Below are 19,474 nucleotides of genomic sequence, written 5' to 3'. Positions count from 1 at the left end.
CCAACCCAAACCATTCTATGATTGCCTTGAGGAGCAGGGCATGGCTGTCAGCTGGTGGCTCTGCAAGAGCAGGGGGGCCACTCACCACCAGGGCTGAGACGGAGAGGACAGGAGGGGCAGGAGGACTGGGAGGCCTCAGCACAGAATTGGGCAAGCTGTGACCCCAGAGAAGGACACACGTAAACCATCTGTCTGCAGGACAAATTTTGCAAAGGCACAAGGTGGGGATGAACCAGCCCAGCAGCCCTGGAGGTCAGGGGAAAAGTGCCCAGGGCAGGTCCTCTTCAGGAGGAGACAGGGATACCTGTGCTGATCCCACTGTGTGGTCCCCCCAAACCCCATCCCTGGGGGCTCCTGAGCCCCCCCACCTGCGACCAGCAGGTTTGCAGCGCAATTCCCATCCCACTCCTGGTACAGAACCTCCAGCCTGGCTGGGTGTTTCCATCCAAATCCAGAGCTTTCCCCATCCTTGTCCATACTGACCCTACGACCCTCATAACTCCCATCCACAGGACGACGCTCCTGTGATGTAGATGGCTGCGAGCATCTCAGGAGACATCACCCAGCATGGGGGTCTGAGGCAAAATCCCCCAAGAAGAGCGCTGAGCCATGGCACTAACTCTGCGCAGTCACAGCACCTCGGCACCGCTGTTCCCGTCCCCTCCTCGCTGCTTCGCGGTGCGAAAGATAAATCAATCGCGAGATGCAAAAGCACTCGGGGAGAGCGGCCACGCTGCTGCCATCATCCTGCTTCTATCATTTCACCTTGAAAAATATCTTTGCTTCAGAAAGAAGCTGCTGTGGAGGAGGGAGAGCGTTTTTAGCAGTTTCTGAGCAGCCCATCCGGAGAAAAATCCCCCAGTTTGCCATCGTCGCTGTCGCCCGTGTCCCCGGCGCGAGGCAGTGCGCCGGGCTTTGGCTCCATCTGGAGCTAATCGAGGGCATGTGAATGCACCGAGCGAGCAGCAGTCTTCCCCGAGGACCGGCTCAGGGCTCCCACCAATTAGCACTTGATTTTGGGCAGGGGTTGGGTTGTTAACACACCCCCTGGTTTGCACCTTGGTCAGTGTTCGACTGAATTTAGCCACCCAAACCAGCAGCGATGATGGGGTGAACTGGTATCTAGTGGTTGAGAGACACTGTTTGCCTCCTGCCCATGCTGAGCAGCCAAGGATGGCTCTCAAAACACAAGCACTGTGCAGGGCGTTGGAGCAGGTGCCACTAAACGTCAGCCAAACACAGCCCTGAAACGCCGGAGCCGTGCCGGGACACATCCATAACGGTACACCAAGGTTTTTCCCCCAGCCACTGGGAAGCACGGTGTGGTGGCAGGGAACTGAGGTCCATGGGGACCTCACAGACTGGGCTGGATGCGTCCCACTGTGGTGGCCAAGTTGGTGTTAGCGTCACCTCTGTGCAGCGTGACCACCTACCCCGTGTGCTACGGCACAGCTTGGGTGTTCTGGGGATTAGTGCCACTGGGCTGCACTTGTCGCAAAAATTTGGAAAGAAATGCCAACTCTCAGCTCTCCTGCTGGCAATGCCAAGGGGAACTACAGCAGCCACTGCCCTCACCCATCCCCTTGACTGAAGTGCTCCAGGCAAGTTTGTCCCTTCGGAGCCAGTTTGCAGTGGGTCACAGCCAACCATCACCTTTCCTGCCCTCTTCCTCCTGCAGCCCCAACTGCTGAAAACACTCTGTCTTCCCAGCTAAAAAAAATATTAAAAAAAATAAAAATCAGGATTGTCCCCTTCTTCTTGCACCATGCCCCGAGTGAAGCCAGGTCCCTGTCACTGTGCAGAGCTGCAAGGAGCCTGCAGATGGGGAGGGAGGCGGATGGCTCTGGGATTTTGGGAGTCCTGGTTCGTTTTCCAGCCCTGCGTTGGGCTCCCTGTGCAATCACAGCCAGGCACTCGGCAGCAGTTGTGACCGCAGCTGAACGGCACCACTGCCTTCGGCCCCAGCACACCGCCCTGGGCAGCACTAGCTGGGACGGAGCTTCCCGGAGGCTCCTCAGCTCCCGGCCAGACACGTTTGCCATCGATAGTCACGATAAACTCCTGGGTCAGAGCTGTTCTGTTATTCCTAAGAAAACCCTTTCCAGATTGACGCAGCAGCAGTCAATCCTCTCCACAGTAGCATCCGCCGCTGCTCTGTGTTTCTCCAGGACTTTGGCACGACCCCATTGTGAGTGGTGATTTCTCACCAGACTATCACTCTCCTTTCTGCATCCACTCGGATCTTCCCGAGTTCCTTGTCTCCCATCTCCCTGTCATCCTCCCAGAGCACTGAGGCGACCAGTGTCCCACGAGCCCCGACAGTCCTCTCTGCACCCCGACACAGCGATGCCAGCATCAGCTGTCTCGTCAGCTTTGGATCCAAAACACATCGCTTCATGTTCACTAATGCTAAGCTCCTCCATCTGGTTTCATACCCTCCCCGATGATGCTTTCTGAGGCATTAGCAGTGGATCCAATGTTAGTGCCATCAGCAGATTTCCAGGTGTCAAATTCCTCTGGAACATCTTTAACCCCAAACTGAACACTTTGACCCTTGCACCAATGCTGCGGTGTAGTGGGTCCCCTTCTTCTTAACAGTAACCCCGTACCTGACCCAAAACAGGCCAAAACCCTCCTTGGACACCCTCTCATCCAGCTGACACTGGAGTACTGCGTTCAGCTCTGGCCCCCCAACACAAGAAGGACATGGAGCTTCTGGAGCGGGTCCAGAGGAGGCCACCAAGATGTCCTGAGGGCTGGAGCACCTCTGCTCTGGAGACAGGCTGAGAGAGTTGGGGCTGTTCAGCCTGGAGAAGAGAAGGCTCCGGGGAGACCTTCCAGCACCTTCCAGTACCTAAAGGGGCTCCAGGAAAGCTGGAGAGGGGCTTTGGACAAGGGTGTGTAGTGACAGGACATGGGGCAATGGCTTTGAAGTGAAAGAGGGGAGATTTCGATGAGATCTAAGGAAGAACTAGGGTTGGAACTAGATGATCTTGAAGGTCCCTTCCAACCCAAACCATTCTGTGATTCTATGAAACGCCAGGTTGAAAAACTCAAAGTTTGGCCCATGCCACACATTGTGGAAAAGTTAAAAGTAACCAAACCCAGCATCATTCTTTGGGGAGAACAGGAAGAATGGATCAATCCCAGTTTTTGGGTCGAAACTCTCCCAGGTGCCTTTCTTACCTTGGCATCTTCCGTGTCAGACTGGGTGCTCGTCTCCTCGTAGAGGTCAGACTCCTCCGAGGCGATGGGGACTTGCACTGTCAAGTTGGGGTTGTTAATGAAATTCATGTGGTCCAGGTCATCCATAAAAAAGTACTCTTTGCCAGTGACTCCGTCCAGGTACTCCGACTTGGGCTCCTGGCCAGTGTCCACGTGGTTTAGCACAGAGTTGTCCCTCTTATTGGGCTCTTGCTCTTCCTCCGGGGCCACCTTCTTCCCCTTCCACAGCCTGCGGAGCAGCATGAGGACAGAGGTCTTTACAAAGTCGATCCCCCTCGTGATCCTGCCAATAGCGATCTGCAAATTGTTCATCTCTCCATCATCGTCAGATGCCGCCAGGCTATCGGCGCTGAAGGAGCTCAACAGCAAAGCTAAGAACAGGTTCAGCACCTGGAGGGGACAAAAGCAAATACCAGCGCTGACGTCCAGCACCAACATCGTCCCCGCAGGCTGGAGCAGCAAGGACCAGTCATGGCCTTGGAGAAGACCCTTATGTTGAGTGTGTCGTGGGACTCCCTCCTCCTGTTGCCCAGCTCTCAGGACTGCAGAGATGCCAACCTTATCTCCTGGAGGACGTGGACGTGGTCCAGCTCCTCCTCGCTCTTCCCTGGGCACTGACTCACATCCTTGGGTCCTGTTGACCCAAGCCATGCCAGCCATGGCTTCAGCCCCTCTCAAACCACCTCCCCTATGGTCCATCAATATGTCCCTCCCTTCGCTCTGTTTGAACTCTTGGCCTGGCTGGTCCCCACGTGGGACTCCCCAAGCCCGTGGTGCTTCTCCCCACCACCCACAGAGATTCACAGCTCAGCTCTGTCCCTTCTCTCCCCAGGGATAAACCTGCTTATTGTCCTCTCAGCTGCAACTCTTCCTCTCCTCTTTGCTGGCCCTGGTAGCTCAGACACTCAGCGAGCTCCTGAGGATCTCCAACAACCCAGAGCCATGTAGGAGCCTGACCCACAGCCCTAAACATCATCCCTTCCTACCAGAGCCCGCTCTGCTCCACGGAGAGCGGCGTCAGCACGAGGCAGCTCGCAGGATGCAAAGGCAACGCCCTGCACAGCTCCAGGCACAGGCTCTCTCCTCCTCCACGGTGCCCGAAACGTGCCTGGACCCCACCACAGCCTCGCCTGGCACGGACGGACTCGCTGCGTGCCAGAAACCTGGAGCAGCTCACGAGAAGTGGAGAGGGACGGCCTCTCCCCGGGGTACGGAAGCATGGGCAGCACCCAGACACGCTCCCGCGGCGCAGAGCGGCCGATGGGCCAAGCCCTCAGCTGTTGGTGTTTGTGCCTTTTTGTGCCAGCAGCGTATCTGAGAAGGGAATTAGCTGCTATTCAAGGTCACGGCTGTTTTCACATGGCTCATGCCATATGACTTAAATCGCATCTTTAAATAAATCCCTACTACCCCATCGGTTTAATACTTACGTTAAGTACCAATTACAGCTAATAGTCGCTGTTGGCGCTGGCTTTTTTGGACAGGAGTCCGTTACCGTGTCACCCGACTGACTTCCTCCCTTTTCCCTTAATAACCCCAAAGGAAATGCTCAAAGTGTCACTAACAGTAAAGGACGACTGCCTGTCGCCATGTTCCTCCGCGGGGGAAGTGGGGAGCAACACCCGCCCCTGCAGCCAGGATGCTCGGGAGGCTGTGCGGGATGGGCTCCAGGACTCGGAAATACCAGAGACACGGCCAGGAGAGCCTGGTGGAGAGGATGAAGAGGGCAGAGATGGCTCCGTAGGTGGTTGTACAGATTGTTTCTCACGTTTAAATAAACCCCGTGCAGCAGTTCAGGGCACAGCAGGAGCTGCAAAGCTTGCCCAGAAAGCTGGGGTGCCATCTCAAGGAAGGTTGCCTCTCACCCCACCAGCTGAAAATCTTGCTGCCCCCTGTATCATCTTCAGGAAATTCTCCTGGAGGACTGTCCTGCTCAAAAAAAACTGGCTCCAGAAGAGGAAGGGTTTCCAGAGTCCCTTTTGGGGAGGGTCTCCAGGGAGCTGCAGCTGCGGTTCCTGGTCTCTAAGCTCCTGCACCCTCGGCACCTTGTCCTGGAGATGCTCCTGCTGCTTACGGGTGATTTTCAGCCGGATTCAGCACTGCAGTTCAAACGAAGGGGTTCCCACTCGAAAGGTAGGAAGGTGCTGGTGACTGCTGGGTGATGGGCCACGGGGGGACTGAAGTCATCAGATTTGATGACTGATGCACATCCATCACCCAGCGCAGACCCCAGGACACCCCAGGGTGAGGTCTGCAGCCAGCATAGCATTCCAGGCTCCACTTCAAAGCCCGGCGTGAGCCAGGGAAGCCAAGCAGCACCCAAAGCCCAATTTTCTGCCCTCCAACTGGGACGCTCCAAGCTGCCCTACCCTGACTCGAGCATGGGGTGGTCTGGATTTCCCCCTCCCGGTGCTGCTTTTCGCCCCTCTGGAGGTCTGTGCCAGCCTGGGGTTGGGAGGTGTCAGCAGCTCCCTCGGCAGATAGTTTTTCAAAGCAAATTCCAAAGGGCTTACACAACCCCAGCAAGTAATAGGAGTGATTCGGCAAGCCGCCGCGCTTCCCTCCCCTGCCCGGCTCCTTGAGAAGGGAGATGGGGGCCCACGCAGCCGGGAAAACAAGCCCCAAAGCCGCCAGTGAGAGGGTTACCAAGTTTAGAAAGGATTTCACGCTCGCCTGGAACTCGCAGACCTGCAGCTCGGGTTAGCGGGGAGGGTGATGGGCAGGGAGGGGGGGTGATGGTGACCAGGGGTTCACCAGGACCCGGGGGGAGGAGCTGCGTGCTGCAGAGGGGTCGTGCATCCCTGGGATGCCATCTGGACCGCGGTGAGGACTGGGGATGCTGAGGATCTGTCTTCTGGGGGGGTTCTGCTCCCAAAAGCACCCGGGAGCAAAGGGCCAGCCCTGGGGTAAGATGGATATAATACTGCCTCTGTCGTGGGAGAGTGGGAAATGGGGAGGGAAAGCCTGAAAAGCCATATGGAGAAGAAAGGACAGCTTGAAGATGAGCCCTTTTTTGTTTCAGAGTTGCTTCTGCATCTGCCTAAAGCCTGTTGTTAAATTTTCCATGCCTCAGTTTCCCTTTCTATTCCTGATCTGGTTTCAGCTGAAGGTCCCCCAGAAATTGCTTCTCACCCTGCTTTACACAGAGCTCAGTACGTGCCCATTGGGTCTCCAGGAGGGAAGTCCAGCCCTTTACCCGTGCTCCCATACAGCTTCAACAAGACCATGCCTACAGGCATAGCCCTGTAGATGAGCTGGGCTGGACAGCATTGGCCAGAGAGTGAGGAGCAGAGGTGTCCCCACCCCACAACACCTTCTGTCCTTGCCCCCCACCTTTCATTGAAGGTCCACCCCAGCTCCAAGACTCACCACAAGGTTCCCAATGACCATGACCATCATGAAGACGATGAGGCACATGGTCTGGCCGGCCACCTCCATGCAGTCCCACATGGTCTCAATCCACTCCCCGCAGAGGATGCGGAAGACAATGAGGAAGGAGTGGAAGAAGTCATGCATGTGCCAGCGGGGCAGGGTGCAGTCGAGGGAGATCTTGCACACGCACTCTATGTAGCTCTTCCCAAAAAGCTGCATCCCCACCACGGCGAAGATGAAGACGATGATGGCCAGCACCAGTGTGAGGTTCCCCAGGGCGCCCACTGAGTTACCGATGATCTTGATGAGCATGTTGAGGGTGGGCCAGGACTTGGCGAGCTTGAAAACCCTCAGCTACGAGGAGCAAGGAGACAAGGTGTTGGTTTGCTTGGGGCTTTCATTGCCACAAGGTGTGAGCAAGGCTGTGAAGGTGGGATTAGACCTTCACTTAGCAGTTTTATTAAGGCAGGAGAGATTAAACACTCAACTGCTTTCCAAGGAGTGCAGGCTCCCACATCCCTAAATTTTTAGCTTGACTGGCAGTGTTATCTTTAACAGGGGACAAGTTGGAGACCACCACAAAAGAGGCTGAACAAGCCATTCTCCACCCCGGTGGCAATTGCATCCAACCCCCCCGACACAGCTCATTCCCATAACACATACCAAGCGGAAGGAGCGGAGCACGGAGAGCCCTTGCACGTTGGCCAGGCCCAACTCCACCAGGCTCAAGGTGACGATGATGCTGTCAAAGATGTTCCAGCCCTGCTGGAAATACTCATAGGGGTCCAAAGCTATGAGCTTCAGGACCATCTCTGCTGTGAAGATCCCTGTAAAGACCTGTGGGAAACAGGACCTCGTCAGTTCGCTTGAAAGCCGATACTGAGCCTCTCCTTTTTGGTGTATTCTCAGAGTTTCATCCTGTTAGGTCCAGTTCCAGTTGGGAACAAGCTCCCTAGCTGCTGCCGGTGTGGCATCTGAAGCCAGACCAGAAGTATTGGTGATCAGTTACTTCTGGAGAGACACAAAGGCAGGTGGAAACGAAAAGTGAAAGATTTGTTGGTGAAGGGACCCCCCTTCAAGGGCTGCTGAATCCCAGAGATCCCCAGCAGTGGGAACCGGACCGCTACTGGGATGCCCCTGCCCCTCCCCGAGCCCTGCGAAAGCTGATCCGGCTTTTACACATTACTCTGTTCCCAGGACTACAACAGTGCTGCGCGTTGTCACATTTCTCCGGGTGGTATCAGCGATGTGACAATTAGCATCCTCCACGCAATCTCATGGCACGGCACGTGCCGAGGGGGCTCGGTGACACGTGTCGCCCTGGACACGGATTGCGTTGCGACGTGTGGGTCCCCGCCTCCACCGCGCAGGGACTAGGGGCTGCAGGAGCACTTCTGCACCGGCATCCCGGGGGATGCTCTCTGCCATGCCCTTCTGCTCCCCAACCCACCAACATCCCTGTTCCTGCTCCTTCCGGCTCATCCCTGCTCTCTTCCTTTCCAGCCTGGCCATCATCCAGCCTGGAGTGAGACAGACAGTGGGTGCTGCTGCTTTCATCTGGGGCACAGGCAGAGTGGGGGGAAACCATGACTCAGTGGGAGCTGCTTCTCCTGCTCCCATCCCTCCCCTGGCCCTTCCCCACCAAATCCCCCTCCCAGTGCGGCCCTGTCAGCAACAGGGTGCTTGGCCCACGTGGGCAGAAGCCGCTGCCGGCCCGAAGGAAAAGCTCGGAGCATCTTTGCAGCGTGACCGCACTTGGAGCGAGCGGCGATTAATCCCCTTGTATTTCCTGAATGAAACCAGAGACAAAGCAGTTATGTGCTGAGCGTCACCCTGCCCGCCCAGTGCTCCGGCACCGGCGTGCGTCACTCTGGCACCCGTGCACGGGGGGGCCCTGGCAGGTTCTGTAGTGGGGCAAGGTGGCAGGAGAAGGGACGCTGAGCTCTCCCATCCCTTAACGGTGCTTCCCAGAGCTACCAGGGGCCTCCTGGACTTGTCCCACCAGCAGATTGCATCCAGCTAAAGGCCATCTACCCTGAGCTCCAAGCAGGAGCAGCCATGGCTGGTTGCTAAATAAGTCCATGAAATCAGGACAGCCCCGTTTGCAGTGATTTCACTGGGAAAAGTCCTGATTATTATTTTTTTTAGCATTGCTGATGTCATTGCTTCCTGCTCAGCAGAGAATCTGTTTGCTCCCAGGATCTGAAACAGCCCCTGCTCTGTCACACGGACACCCAGCACTGCAAGGATGCTGCCGTGTCAGCCAGGGCTGGCAGCAGCTTGTGCCTGGCCCTGGGTTGCAATTTTGGAGCTGGTTCGGGACATCTCTGCAAAGCCATGGTCACGTTGGCATTGCTGAGACACATGAAGCAAGACAGAAGCTGCAGTGGAAGGGAAGCAGGAGACGATGGATCCCACCCCCATATCACTTCCCTTGATCTGAGCCATCCGGGAGCCCGATCCATCACAGGGGTGTTGTGATCAGATCAGACCCATAACCCCCAAGCACTTTTGGGATGTCTTTCCAGGCACTCATGCATGCAGTTCAGGTAACAAGGGCAGCAGAGGGGATCTGCCCACTGTGGTGGCTGCTGTGGCTCGAAACAGGGAAGGACGGGACACCCATAGCTGCCTACCAGGTTCCCCACGGTCAGCACGTTCTCGAACTCCTCTGTCATGGGGTAATGCTCCATGGCCATGAAGAGTGTGTTAAGCACAATGCAGATGGTGATGCCCAGGTCCACGAAGGGATCCATTACCACCAGCTTGACAAACTCCTTCAGCTTCAACCACAAAGGACAGCAGTTCCAGACCAGGAACATGTGGGCAAATTTGTACCACCAAGACGGGCACTTCTGGTGAGCTTCTTCCAGCTCTGAAGGCAGGAAGGAAAAGTGATATCAGTGCAGGTATCTCCTGTCCTTCCTTGGGTGGGCTGAGCACTAACCCCCTAGAAGAGACCTCTCCTGAGGTCCTGAGCCAGCCCCAGGCCATCTACAAGTTTAATATGGGGGCTAAAAGGAGGGTCCTCTCCATGCCCATGCCCAGTGATGTTGCAGACCTCACCCTCCAAACCAGAGAGGGGTGGAAAGGCAGATCAGCGAGGGGATTGTGCGTCCAATCCTGCTCTCTGCACCCAAGCAGGATTTGAGGTGTCCCTGCCATGCTGAGATCGCAGGGACACCCAAGGGAACTGCTCTGGTGCGGCTGGAGGGCTTGGTGCCCGTTCTCAGGGAGGGCAGGGCTGAGAAACCCGTTATTGCTGCGTTCATGGCACTTTCTGCTGCAGTTGAGACAGCAGCTCTTGGGAAGCCACTCAACAGCCCTTGGATGACTCTGGAGACCGCTGTAATCAACTGCAATCCCATTAATTTGCATGAGATATTGTATTATTGCCTGTGGGCATCATCCTAACGAGTTGGGCATCATCCTGACGAGTTGGTCTTGCTTGAGCGTCCCTGCGCTGCCCGTATGGAGACTCCAGGTCCAGAGCCATCCCTGGATGCTGGAGATTTGGGACAGCTGCTGTCACTGGCGTGTGCTGAGCCCCCCAAGCCCACCGATGCACAACGGTTGGGCTGAAACAGCTGGAGCCCACAGCCCCCACCCAGGCTGGGGAAGGACGTACCTTCCACCGTGTTGGAGATGACACTGATGGCACTCCCTGCTCTCTTCTCAAGGCCTGGCCCATCTTGGTTGCCCACGGCAAGGTGGTTGTGGTCCGATTTCTCTGGCTCATTGGCTGGGTTGAACTAGAAGGACAGGAGGCCACAGGGGATACATGGAGCACTGCAGGGTATGTAATGCACTTATAGACAGAGCAGGCAGAAAGAAGGGGCATGGTCTGGAGAGACCTTGGGATGCAGCATCGAAGCTGCAGGTGGGCTGCAGAAAGGCTCATAGGACCCACAACAAGCTGGACACAAGCCCGTCCCTCCACTGGGGTTTGCTGGGGTGGGCACCCTCAAGGGACAGCGGAGACAGAGCCAAGCACGCACCTCAACCACCGTAGCCGACCGCTCCAGCACGACCTTGGGGACCACTTGCCCGTTGCAGTCCTTTGCTTTGTCCTGGTCGCTGTTCAGCTCCGAGTCGCGCTCCTTCCCGGCCGTGCTGCTGGGCAGGGAACCGCTGCTGGACTGCCGCTCCTGCAACTGCAGCACCCCCGGCCCCGTCACCCGCGTGTCCGCAGTCGTCGGGAGCTTCCCGCGATGGCTGCAGGGCACCGGGCTAAGGGTGGGATGAATCGAGCCCCGGGACAGTCCTGGGATGGACTTTGGGACTCCCAAGTCTGCTGCTGCAGGACCTGGTCAGAGGCGAGCTCGGATCCTCACGAGCAACGACGAGGGACAGCAATTTGCAGGAGCTAAGGACGTGCCCGAGGTTGCAAGCCTTTCCTTTTTGCTCCCTTCACCATTTGGTGGGAGTGAATGATTCCTAGAGACAAAATCGTGCCCGCCCTCCAACTTCTGTCTCGCAGGAAATTTTAACCTTCGAAACACGCTTTCATCCCACATGAGAAAGAAGCAAAATCTTCCAGGCTTTTGCTGAAATGCCACATCCAAGATTTATGGACTTGCATTGAATTTGCAAATGTTTGGGTCAGAATATTTTTTTTTTTTTTTTTCCAGATGTTGTTATATTGAGTTTTCATTTGCACTTGCAATTGTTTAATTTTTTTTCCCCCTTTCCTTTCTATTAATCAATATTTGAAGTTCATGACACCCTCCGGTAGCACTAAGGATGCCACAGCAGAGCAGGAACCTCTCTGTTCCCACCACAAACGCCTGAGATGCGACATGATTTCCACCTTTGGGTGCTGGATATTAAATGGATCCAAGCACCAATTCCTTGCAGGTGCTTTGCCCTCACTTTCAACCCCATTCCCCCTGTCTTCTCCATTTCTCTAGGTGACAATACGTGACTATCACCCCTTAATAAAGCTTTTGGGCCACTCACTGGTTAATTTGTGGAGGAACCACCCATGGCACCAGAGTCCCCATCCCCAGGGCAGAGCTTGCTCAGACCCATCCCGCAAACGGCAGCAGCCGGATCAGAGCAAGCCGCTTCCTCGGAGGATGTTGTGGCTCGGCACAGATAAGCACCGAGAGGCAGAGGCTTTCAAGAGAGGAAGACGCTGTTTTGTGTCTCCCTGCGTGCGAGGAAGCTGGTCTTTTGCCCAGACTAACAGTTTGGTTTGCAGGGATGTCTCCAGCGGATGTTGCTGGCATTGGCCAAACGATGATCAGAGATGGAGAACGGCTGTGCTGCAGTATCAGACATCACAGCAGCTTTTGCCCACGTATTTTTGTGCTAAAAAGAGACTCTCAAGGACCAGAAAGGGGCTAAGATACCATCCTGGGTCTGTGATGGAGCAAACGGGTGGAAATGCAGAATCACAGAAGGATGGAAGGGAACTAGATTATCCAACCCAAACCATTCCATGATTCCATGATTCTAAATCAGGCAGCTTAAAGACACCAGCTTGGAGCAACATCAGTACAAACTCCGCAGCATCAGCTGTGTGTATCTACTCATGTGCTGGGGTACAGCAGCGGGGCCAGACCCCAAGAGCCATGTCTTGGCTCCCACCAGGACCTCCCTGAGAGAGACACAAGGTCTCTCGAGCCCTCTCTTCTGTTTTCCACTCTTGGCCAAAAGCAAAGGGTTGGTTTGCTGATGCATCAAGCTTTGCCGTCACTGCCCCATCATCCCTGAGCACTTTTGTACCCTGATTACAATCTCTCCGAGCAGGCTCCCCGCCAGGTTTCCTGCTCTTGGTGTGCTGCAGGAAGAGATACTGTTAGTTCTGGTGCCTTTGATGCCTCGTTTCTCACCTCCTCCTTTCAAGCAACACTGCACCGCTGGGCTGCACCTCTCTGCTGCCTCCCAGTGCTCCCCGTGATGGTTTTTGGATGTGGAAATTAAATCTTGTCAGCCTTTTTATTTCCCTCCCACCCACCCAGGATAGTATCTCAACTTTTTGATTCAGCTGGGACCCCCCAAATAGTTACTCAATTACCTTTTCTTACTATGGACCAAATGAAGCTTATTATTGGATTTTACACAAAGAGAGACTTGTCGCTGCCTCCCCTTTTCTCCCCCTATTTCTAAGGTCCCTCATTTTGGCCCCCACACTTTCCACCAACCATCTTCTCTTGCTCCTCTTGATGCTTCTTCAGCTGCTCCATGAGCTGCTGGAATTCCTCCTCCTTCTGCTGCTCCTCCAGCATCGTAGCGTCGTTTTGTTCTGCGTAAGCCATGGCCACCACCGCAAGGATGAGGTTGATGAGGTAGAAGGAACCAAGAAATATAACCACCACGAAGAAGATCATGTATGTTTTCCCCGCTGCACGCAGTGTCTGTGGAAAGAGGAGGCATGGGCTGTCACACCACCTTGGCATGACAGCAGCTTAGTGATGCTTCCACCAAAAGAGGAGGTCTTGCAAGAGGAGACCTTCCCATTTGTGGTAGGAATACAATAGGCTAGGTATAAGGAAGAAATTTTTTACAGCCCCAACTCTCTCAGCCTGTCTCCATAGCAGAGGTGCTCCAGCCCTCGCATCATCTCCGTGGCCTCCTCTGGACCTGCTCCAACAGCTCCATGTCCTTCTGATGTTGGGGGGCCCAGATCTGAAATTGGGTTGCTCAGAGCCCCATCCAACCTGACCTTGGATGTTTCCAGGGATGGGGCATCTGCTATCTCTTTGGGTAACCTGTGCCAGTGTTTCACCACCAAGGGTCATGGAGATGGGACCAATACTTCATCAGAGACTCACTTGGCTGTAACAGAGGCTGATGTCTCTCAGCCTCCAACTTCTCAGGTCTCACCCTTAGTCCTTTTCTAACTCCAGATCTGGGTATAATTGTTTCCAGAGGACATACGTAGGTTTGCTTTTATCTGAACAGTTCCTGGACTCCAGGTCAGTTGAGATGTCATGCTATCTGCAACTTCTTTCTGGAGGATGACTCAATGCAGGGGACAAGTGGCCTAGTTTTCTCCTCTTACCCTCACCCCTACCTCAAGCCAGAGAGGTATCAGATACTGCTATAATCTCTGATTTCCATGATACAGTTGACAGCACTGCTGAAGCACACCTGGGCTTTGCCCTGGAAAATACACTGCACTGCTCAGGTTGAGGAACTGAATGGGACCACGCCCCATCTCTGCTGATCCTGGTGAGATCCATAAACCACAGGACAAAGTCCCACAAGTTCCAACCTAGATATCTATGAAATCTATGAAGTTTCCAGTCAAGTGACTTTTTACCTGTCCTAGACCAGGGGCAGCATCGAAACGAGAGGAGAATTTGCACAAGGATAAAAATTTGGTGCCTACCAGCTGGAACAGGTTCTCCCAATAGTCCTGCGTCATCAGGCGGAAGAGGGCCAGGAAAGCCCAGCTGAAGGTGTCGTAGCTGGTGTAGCCGTAGTTTGGATTCCTCCCCGCCTTCATGCACTGGTAACCTTCAGGGCACTTCCTACCAAAGAGAGCCATGGGGGCAGCCGGCGTGAGCCCCCCGCGCTGCCCCTCCTGCACCCACAGCGAAATGCTCCATCCCTGGAGATGCTGAGATGCTTCAGCAGAACCAACGCCCCCAACTGATACAGTCGGATGCCCGGACCATTCACCTGCAGAGCCGCATTCCCAGCCCCGATCCTGTCCCACCCCAAGCATCGGTGGTACCACAGGCTGCTCTGGCTGCCCCCTACCCTCCTGGGAAGCCAGAGGAGACCCCAGCTGCCGGCACAAGCTGCACTCACCCAGCATCACTGCTGTTCCCACAGAGCAGGGCGTCGAGCGCTCCCTCCAGAAAGTAGAAATTGGCTTCCCAGTTGGGGAAAGAGCGAGACATTAAAAAAAAAAAGAAAATACAAACATTGATTTTCAAATTCCCAAATGCCATCAGGGAAATTCCCTGAATCCCAGCGTCGGGCACTGGGTTATCTCCTCTCTGCTGACTTTGCCATTTGCATTGAACTGCTTGGCATGAGCTCAGAGAGCTCCTGGTGGTGTCTCACTGACCCAACTAGATGGTTCCCAAGCCCATGAAGAGCTTTGGAAGCAGCCAGGTTGGCCAAGGTCAGGCTTCCCTGGGAAGGTGGGCCAACGTGTGCTCAAAGGACCAGGGCTGATCTGTTTTGCTGGGAAAATGTACAAAATAAGAGGGTATTCCCAGGGAGCACCAAGCATGGGGGACTGAAAGGGTCCCCAAAAAGCCTGGGGAAACTGTCTGCTACTGCTTCATGCCCATTCCTGATGCTCCTGATGCTCCCTCTCCAACCAGCCCGTACCTGGTGGGGCTTACAGACCAGGGGTCCTTAAAGCTTGAGCACAGGCCCAGTGCCACCGGAGCTGCCAAGCAGTGCCACCATAGGTCACCTGCCCCCAGGGACACATAGATGAGCACCTGGAGACACCCATCCCCAGGACATGGCACAGGGCAGCTGGACCCCATCCTGGGCATCACCTAGCACAGCCCTTCCGGGAGACACACAGGGATTTCTGGAGCTTCTTCAAAGCATTCCTGGCTGTGCCTGGCTTCTTGCCACCAGGCTTTTATTTAACCTACGTGGGCTCATGGAGATGTCCCGCTTGTGAAACTCCAGGCGATACGTTTTTGGCCTGGCCCCAATAGCTGTTAGCCTGAGCGCGTGGCCCCGGGGGGCCGGTGCTATTTGCACCGTGCTCATTCCATCCTGTATATTGAGTTTGCACCCCTTCCTCTGGGTAATGCCAGAGCTGCTTGTGGCAGTGGGCAGAGCAGCTCAGCTGAGACATAACCTGACCTGCTGAGCTCTGCCGAGTGCCCTAAACGAGACGGGAAATATCCCTGCAGAGCATCCCGCCACCGTGCAGCTCTGCCAGGCAGATTTTCTGAGAATTTTACATTTTCATGGAGTTTAAAAACCAAAGAACAAACAGAAAACCCACTGCACTTTTTTGGGCCAAACTTGTTTCAAAGGAGTGGTAGGAAAGTAGCAAATTTGGAGACCTGTCCGAGGACCTGTGCTCGATCCCACCACTCCTTCCTTCCCCTCCTGTGGGCTGTCACGGTGCTGCATGCAATGCTCATTGGACACAACGGTACTTGGGGAAGGACCGAGCTCTGATGCAGCAGTGAAAGTGGGTGAGAAAATGTCATTCCTGCATCCCTCCTTCAGGTTTTCCACCCCAAGTCTCATCCGCTCCTGGAGGGTTTGTTCTTATTGCTGTGACCAGCCAGATGGAGCTGCTGTTCCCCAGTGCCCACCTCGATGAGGAGATTGTGCCCTCACGAGCGAGAGGGAGAGATGGAGACATTGGTTTGTCCAGACCTTCCCATGGTGAAACCTTTCTAGAGGAGTTTAGCTTGCCTGGACTGCATTTTCCCTGGCAAGAGGGATTTGATCTCATCTGTCCATCCCATGAGTATGCACAACTCCTAATTCACCCACCAGTCATATCTCCCTGCAAAGCACCTTGGCAGGAAGATCCATGCAAGCAAACCATCCTGGTCTGACACAGAGGAAGAGCAGGGTACACTAAGGAGAAACCAGGATGATGGGTCAATGGAGAAGGGGATGCATGAGCACTTACCTTCATCATTGATGTAGGCTTCGAAATCAAAGGTGCTGTTGCTGGTGAAGTTGCCAGTGAAGTTGCCGGCAATGTCGTCGGTGAAGTTGCCATAGAGCGTTACGTTGGCCAAGGTGTCGTTGTCCAGCCCGAAGTCCCCCAGCAGGGTGTCGTTGAGGGGGGGCCACCGCACGCACTTCTGCCGGAGGTTCCCCATGAAGAGCTGGAGACCGATGAGGGCAAACACGCTCAGGCAGAAGACGGTGAGGATCATGACGTCTGAGAGCTTCTTCACCGACTGGATCAGAGCCCCGACGATCGTCTTCAGCCCTAGGGGGGAGGTGTGACTACTGAGCTAATTACTTGTTTGCTAATTATGGAGAACATGCTATGGCATTCCCAAAAGGCGTTGGATCTGGTGGGGGACATGTGGTATCACCAAGTTCACCCCAGCTCTATGCCCCACATTGCATCTCAGCTGCCCTTGTCCTCACACATCACTGGGCAGCATAATCCTGTCCCCGAAAACTGTCCCCATTGGACAAGAGCCAGCCAACCTCCCCATACCAGCCTTAACCTGGGCATCACTAGCCAAAGCCCACCCCAGCCTGGCAGCCATCAATTCCTTTTGGCTTTATGTTTTCCCCAGACACCATAATCTGGCTTTTTTTGGCCCAAACCACCCAAAAAGACCACTGAGCTGTGGCACATGGAAAAGCTATTTACTAGCCCAGCTGGAAGATGCTGAGCATCGCGCTCAGCTCCAGAAAAGCCTTGTGGTTCAACACCCCCATGTGCTGCTGTCCCATGGGTGGTCAAGAGCCCAGCTGGACCTTCCAGCTTGATCCCTTCAAGCTGGAGAAATCCCAACATGTCTGAGCAAAGGTGACAAAGTGACATTTGCATTAAGCATCGGGATTAACTCATGTCTCCCACCAGGCATCGCCGTTTCCTCCGCGGAGGAGGCTCGCCTACAGATGCTTGGCCGGCTTTTGATGCCGAGGATGTCATTCCCATCACCCCAAGGTCTACATGGATGATGGGTGATGCTGGGACATCCTGATGTTGATCTTTAATGCAGCTCTGAGCGCAGAGCTTTCTCACGTGGAGGCAATTCTCCAAAGACACATGGTTTTTAGCCCTGTCATCACGCCAGTTCCCCCATCCCCAAACTGTTTAAGTAAAACCCTGTTCTCCAAGGGCTTGTCTGTGTTGGGAAACTGCTGAGGACAGCTGTTCTAAACCAGCTTATTTTTGCAACTGCTATTTCTGCAGGGCCTCTTGGGAGCATGTCTTTCCAGAAAGCTGCAGCAGCTTATGTTTTGCTAAATGAAATTTTTAGCCTGTTTGATGGAGACAAAAACCCATTCAAATATGAACCTGGAAGACCTGGAAACCGCAGAGACGTGAGATTTTAGTCACCACAAGAAATTATCATTTTCAGTTCAATCTCACGCTTCTTCAAGGAGCCTGACCCATCATTTCTGCCATACCAAAGCAAAGTATTGAAACGATACCAAAATTTAGGAAAAAGCCATCAGAGGTACTTGGTGACACGCTCCTAACACCACAGGCTGGACGTTGGGGGTGACGTTAAACACTCACCACGTGGCTCTTGCACTAATATCCATTAAAAGTCTCAGCCCCAGCACCAGAGCAGTCAGCTGTGGGGACAAAACCGAATCTATGGCTCCAAGGACCAAGCAAAGCGTATCGGTTAATTGGGCCCATGAACATGACATGAGCACCAGCCCACCAGAGGCATCTCCAAGGAGCCTTGAAAACACCACGTCAACCTTGGCAGGGGCTTTCCCTGGCCAACCAACCAAGTGAGTGCAGCCGATTTAAGGATGTAAAAATCAGCAAGACCAGACCCAAAAGCTGAATTATTATGTGGAAAATTGTTTCTGAGTATCAAATACCTTATTTCCCCTCTTTTCTCTTAGAGCTGCTGAAAGAACTAAAGGGAATTGGTTTGAACTGTGGGAAAACCTGAGCTCAAGGAAGGGGAAAACGGGGAGAGGAGACCCCTTCTTAAGTCCTACCTGGTATCACGGTGATGGTTTTCAAGGCACGGAGGACGCGGAAGGTTCTGAGAGCAGAGATGTTCCCCAGGTCCACAAACTCAGTGATGTAGCTGCAGGACAGGACAGGAGAGGGCTTCAAGGGCTCTGTGAGACACCCACCCCCTGTTCCTCAGCCTTCCTCCCTGCCATGACTGCGATGGCCAGACCTCCTGTCCCGCCCCCATCCCACCAAACTCACGCCATGGAGATGACCATGAAGTCCAGCCAATTCCACGGGTCGCGCAGGAATGTGAAGTTGTCGATGCAGAAGCCTCTCGACAGTATCTTGATGAGGGACTCGAAGGTGTATATCCCGGTGAAGGTGTATCTGAAACGGGAACGGTGACTCGGGATGCTCACCTAGGTCCAAGAGCCAGCTCAGGATGAGTTTTTTTCCACCTCTGCCAATGGGACCGTCTTGGGGAGCTGAGTTTGGGGGCTCACGGTCACAGGCTGCTGGGTTCTCGGGGTGTTTCAGCACTGGGGGAGGTTTTCACCTAACTCCATAAGGCAAGTTGGGACTTCTTGAGGTACCACCCTCTTTGGTGACTATTCTGCAACACCTCCCATCCCTGCTGATGTCCCAGACCACCACGTTCTCTGTAAAACCCTTCTGAGGGTGCAGAACCACAGCAAAAAAGGCTGGATTTTCCCTTTCCCACCTCGAGTAGGTTGTCCATGCTCCTTGGATCTGCTCAGCCTCTCCAGACCATCACTGCTGACTCAACCCAGCCTGCTCTGCAGTGGTCTCCTGTCACAGGGACCCCACCAGATTTTAGGCAGCTGTGAAACACTCCCACTCTTTGCAATGTCTAATGCAGAACGTGAATGTCCCTTCTGAGATGGAGAGGGCCACCAGCATCTCCCAATGACATCTCTCCTCCTCTGAAGGGCGTCGAGATCCCAACACCCCTCTCTCAGCCTTGGTCCTGTTCCTCTCAAGGACGGCCAAGCTGGGATGGCCCCCATGGCTGGGGGAGATTGCAGGAGGTCAGGGACTTACTCCACGTTCTTGGACCACACTGGGGGGTTGCTCATTGTCATAAACACGCAGTTGGTTAAAATTGTGATCATGATGAACATGCTGAATAATTTAAAAGCCAGTCAAGGAGAAACACTGTGGCTCTTGCCTAGATTTCCCCCTCCACACAGTTAGGAAGCCAAGCATCCCTCCTCCTCTTGTCCTGGCTCCCACCTTGTTCCCATGCCCTGACTTGCTCCTCCCGGCGCAGTCCCCTGCTCACGCTTTCCC

At 54.5% G+C, this 19,474-nt stretch overlaps 1 protein-coding gene across 1 annotated transcript in view; it reads right to left on the bottom strand.

Moving 5' to 3' along the window:
• The window catches only part of SCN4A (sodium voltage-gated channel alpha subunit 4), a 31,955-nt gene that overhangs the window by 11,294 nt on the left and 1,187 nt on the right, over positions 1 to 19,474 (bottom strand). The window contains exons 3-15 of the mRNA XM_009980031.2: positions 19,226 to 19,315; positions 18,422 to 18,550; positions 18,202 to 18,293; positions 16,178 to 16,486; positions 14,362 to 14,425; positions 13,937 to 14,078; positions 12,747 to 12,959; positions 10,596 to 10,751; positions 10,226 to 10,349; positions 9,234 to 9,472; positions 7,261 to 7,434; positions 6,595 to 6,951; positions 3,187 to 3,615 (exon numbers count right to left, since the gene is read on the bottom strand). Coding sequence (XP_009978333.1) covers positions 3,187 to 3,615; positions 6,595 to 6,951; positions 7,261 to 7,434; positions 9,234 to 9,472; positions 10,226 to 10,349; positions 10,596 to 10,751; positions 12,747 to 12,959; positions 13,937 to 14,078; positions 14,362 to 14,425; positions 16,178 to 16,486; positions 18,202 to 18,293; positions 18,422 to 18,550; positions 19,226 to 19,315 — 2,518 coding nt within the window. The remainder of the gene's footprint in view (positions 1 to 3,186; positions 3,616 to 6,594; positions 6,952 to 7,260; positions 7,435 to 9,233; positions 9,473 to 10,225; positions 10,350 to 10,595; positions 10,752 to 12,746; positions 12,960 to 13,936; positions 14,079 to 14,361; positions 14,426 to 16,177; positions 16,487 to 18,201; positions 18,294 to 18,421; positions 18,551 to 19,225; positions 19,316 to 19,474) is intronic.

Source organism: Tauraco erythrolophus, chromosome 25, assembly GCF_009769465.1.
Source record: "Tauraco erythrolophus isolate bTauEry1 chromosome 25, bTauEry1.pri, whole genome shotgun sequence".
Taxonomy (NCBI): Eukaryota; Metazoa; Chordata; class Aves; order Musophagiformes; family Musophagidae; genus Tauraco; species Tauraco erythrolophus.
This window is presented reverse-complemented; position numbering and strand designations above follow the sequence as displayed.